Source organism: Hemiscyllium ocellatum, chromosome 27 (genome assembly GCF_020745735.1).
Source record: "Hemiscyllium ocellatum isolate sHemOce1 chromosome 27, sHemOce1.pat.X.cur, whole genome shotgun sequence".
Lineage (NCBI taxonomy): Eukaryota > Metazoa > Chordata > Chondrichthyes > Orectolobiformes > Hemiscylliidae > Hemiscyllium > Hemiscyllium ocellatum.
The window spans coordinates 8735622-8738768 of NC_083427.1; the positions used below are offsets into that span (position 1 = coordinate 8735622).

General features: G+C 46.2%; 1 protein-coding gene across 1 annotated transcript; it reads left to right on the forward strand.

Annotated features, from left to right (window-relative positions):
- Positions 1 to 2079: 2079 nt before the first annotated feature.
- Positions 2080 to 2873, forward strand: LOC132828647 (zinc finger protein 239-like). The gene has a single exon (XM_060845698.1). The coding sequence runs from the start codon at positions 2145 to 2147 to the stop codon at positions 2871 to 2873; it is 729 nt and encodes a 242-aa protein (XP_060701681.1). The 5' UTR covers positions 2080 to 2144.
- The last annotated feature ends 274 nt before the right edge of the window (positions 2874 to 3147 follow it).

Here is a 3147-nt window from a genome sequence, read left to right on the forward strand (position 1 = left end):
TCCCTTAAATAAGGGGTTCTGAAATTGCTCACTGAACTCCAGGTGCAGTCTCAACAGCACCTTGTACAGTTATAGAGACCCGTCCATGCCGACCAGATATCCCAACTCAATCTACTCCCACTTCGCCCATATCCCTCCAAACCCTTCCTATTCATATACCCATCCAAATGTCTTTTAAATGTAATTGTACCAGCCTCCACCAATTCCCCTCTCAACTCATTCCACGCACACACCACCCTCTTAGTGAAAAAGTTGCCTCTTAGGTCTTTTGTTTATTTTCCCCATCTCACCCTAAACCTATGTCCTCTAGTTCTGGACTCCCCCACCCCAGGGAAAATACTTGTCTATTTATCCTATCCATGCCCCTCATGATTTTATAAACCTCTATAATGTCACCCCTCCGCCTCCTATGCTCCAGGGAAAATAGCCCTAGCCTATTCAGCCTCTCCCTATAGCTCAAAGCCTCCAACCCTGGCAACATCCTTGTAAATCTTTTCTGAACCCTTTCAAGTTTTGCAACATCTTTCCGATAGGAAGGGTACCAGAATTGCATGCAGTATTCCAACAGTGGCCTAACCAATGTCCTGTACAGCCGCAACATGACCTCCCAACTCCTGTACTCAATACTCTGACCAATAAAGGAAAGCATACCAAACGCTGCCTTTGCTATCCTATCTCCCTGCTACTCCACTTTCAAGGAGCTATGAACCTGCACTCCAAGGTCTCTTTGTTCAGCAACACACCCTCGGACCTTACCATGAAGTGTATAAGTCCTATGATTTGCTTTGTCAAGATGCAGCACCTTACATTTATCTGAATTAAAATCCATCTGCCACTCCTCAGCCCATTGGTTCAGCTGATCAAGATCCCATTGTAATCTAAGGTGACCTTCTTCGCTGTCCACTCCACCTCCTGAAGTCAGACTTCCCTGCTCTTATACTCCAACCCTCTTGAAATAAAGGCCATTAGCCTTTCTGATTACCGACTTGACCTGTGTGGTAGCTTTTGTTTTGTGCATGAGTGCGCCCAACCCCTTTTCTGTCTCAGAGTTCTGCTGTGTTTTTCCCCGTTAAATAATATCCGTTCTTTTGTTCTCCCAAAACCAACAAAATTCATATTTTTTTCCCATCATATTCCATTTGCCACCTTTTTGCACCCTGACCAATATCTCGGTGCTCTGTTTGCATCCCTTTTATAATGTGTCCTTTCACCTGTTTTCGAAACATAACACTCTGAGGTGGGTGATGTTGAAGACAGGGTTCTGTGTAATTCAGCAAGGTGAACGGTGTTGGATGAAGGAAAATCTGGTGTGAGAGAGAGGAAGCAGAATGTTTGGCTGGCCTCCTGTTCATAGAAATGTTTGATGTCCGAGCAGAGATAGACAGTTTGCACCTTCAATAAGGTCATGGCTAATTTGTGTTTTGAATTTTGTGGCCTCTCAAGCATCTATCCATGCCTGCCTTAAAAATATTCAAACTCCACAGCTCCAGCGTCTTCTGAGTTCCAAAGTTACACAACCATCTGATGGAAAATGGAGGCCTTGTATCTACCCTAACAGAGTGACCTTTAATTTTAGAACAGCATTTCCAATAGCTCTGGACCAAAGACAGTGATATTGGCACTGAGAGTGAGATTGCATCTTAGTATTTGAAAGTGAGAAAGTTTCTGCTCATTCAGATGGTGGGGTAAGTCAGGGTGTTGTATGACCTGGAGGTGATGGTGTTGACATGCACCTGCTCGCCTGGGCCGTTTCGGTGATGGAGGTGAGCCTGTGGAAGATTCTGGTGAAGTTCTGGCTCAGTTGTTGACATATTAACTCCTTTGCCATCTGCCTCTTTCACCTCACGATCTCCTTCCATTGTCATTGGCAAGCACTGACTAGTCTCCTTCCCTGAAGGACGTCAGTGAATGAGCTGGGCTGTTCACATCACTCCACAATGTTACCAGATCCATCAGCCTGACTTCACAACCTGTCTGGTGTTTGTGGGTTCCCTCTCACATCTTTGTTCTTCTGTTCTCAATCAATTTTTCAGGAAATTCGAAGAGGTGGATTTGCAACCAGCAAACTCGATCTAAGCATTGCTCTTGCTCTGACGGAGTAGCTCCCTTTTTGTTTGTCGCCTGCTTATCACAGCAGTGTGACCATGGAAGGCCAAAGCACCGATCGCAATGGGGAGAAACTCTACACATGTTTGGTTTGTGGACACGTCTTTTGTCACTCATCTGACCTTTCAATACACCAGCGTCATCACACTGTGGAGAAGGTCTGGAAATGTGCGGAGTGTGGGAAGGGATTCAAATATCCATCCCTGTTGGAAACTCATCAGCGCAGTCACACTGGGGAGAGGCCATTCATCTGCTCTGAGTGTGGCAAAGGCTTTGCTGCATCATCCACTTTGCTGTCACATCGGCGAGTGCACACTGGGAAGAGGCCGTTCACCTGCTCTGAGTGTGGGAAGGGTTTCACTCAGTCATCTACCCTGCTGTCGCACCGGCGCGTTCATACCGGGGAGCGGCCGTTCACCTGCTCTCATTGCGAAAAGGGATTCACTCAGTTAGCAAACCTCCTGAAACACCACCGAGTTCACACCGGGGAGAGATCATTCACCTGCTCCCTGTGTGGGAACGGGTTCACCCAGTCGTCTGACCTGCTGAAGCACCAGCGGGTTCACACTGGGGAGAGACCATTCAGTTGTACCCAGTGTGGGAAGGGGTTCACTCAGTCATCCCACCTGCTGAAACATCAGCGAGTTCACAAGTCATCACAGTCAGGGGTTTCTGCTATTTTAGCATACCCAGGAATGAACCACAGACATTTGGATCTCTTTCTGAGGATGATATTTAATCATACTGTGGATGCACTTCAAATATAAAGACAAATCTACAGGATGAATTTGAGAAAATAATCCCAACTCGCTGCATGTGAATGCCTTTGTACTGGGTAGAGATGTTCATCTGGACTGTGTGAAATTTTCTGATTCATCCAATGACCTCCACTGTCAGAGTGGCTGTCCATCTCTCAACCAAGTTTTGTGGAGGGCTGTTTCTGATGTTTGTAAACTCCAGTTTGATCATGTACTTGAGGTGAAGATGGAATAAATCAACTTTCTGTTAAACGCACGGTGTGTTGAGTCTTTGCAGCATCTC

Excerpts from the sequence above, each read along its gene's own strand:
- LOC132828647 (XM_060845698.1), top strand. The coding sequence starts at position 2,145 with ATGGAAGGCCAAAGCACCGATCGCAATGGGGAGAAACTCTACACATGT.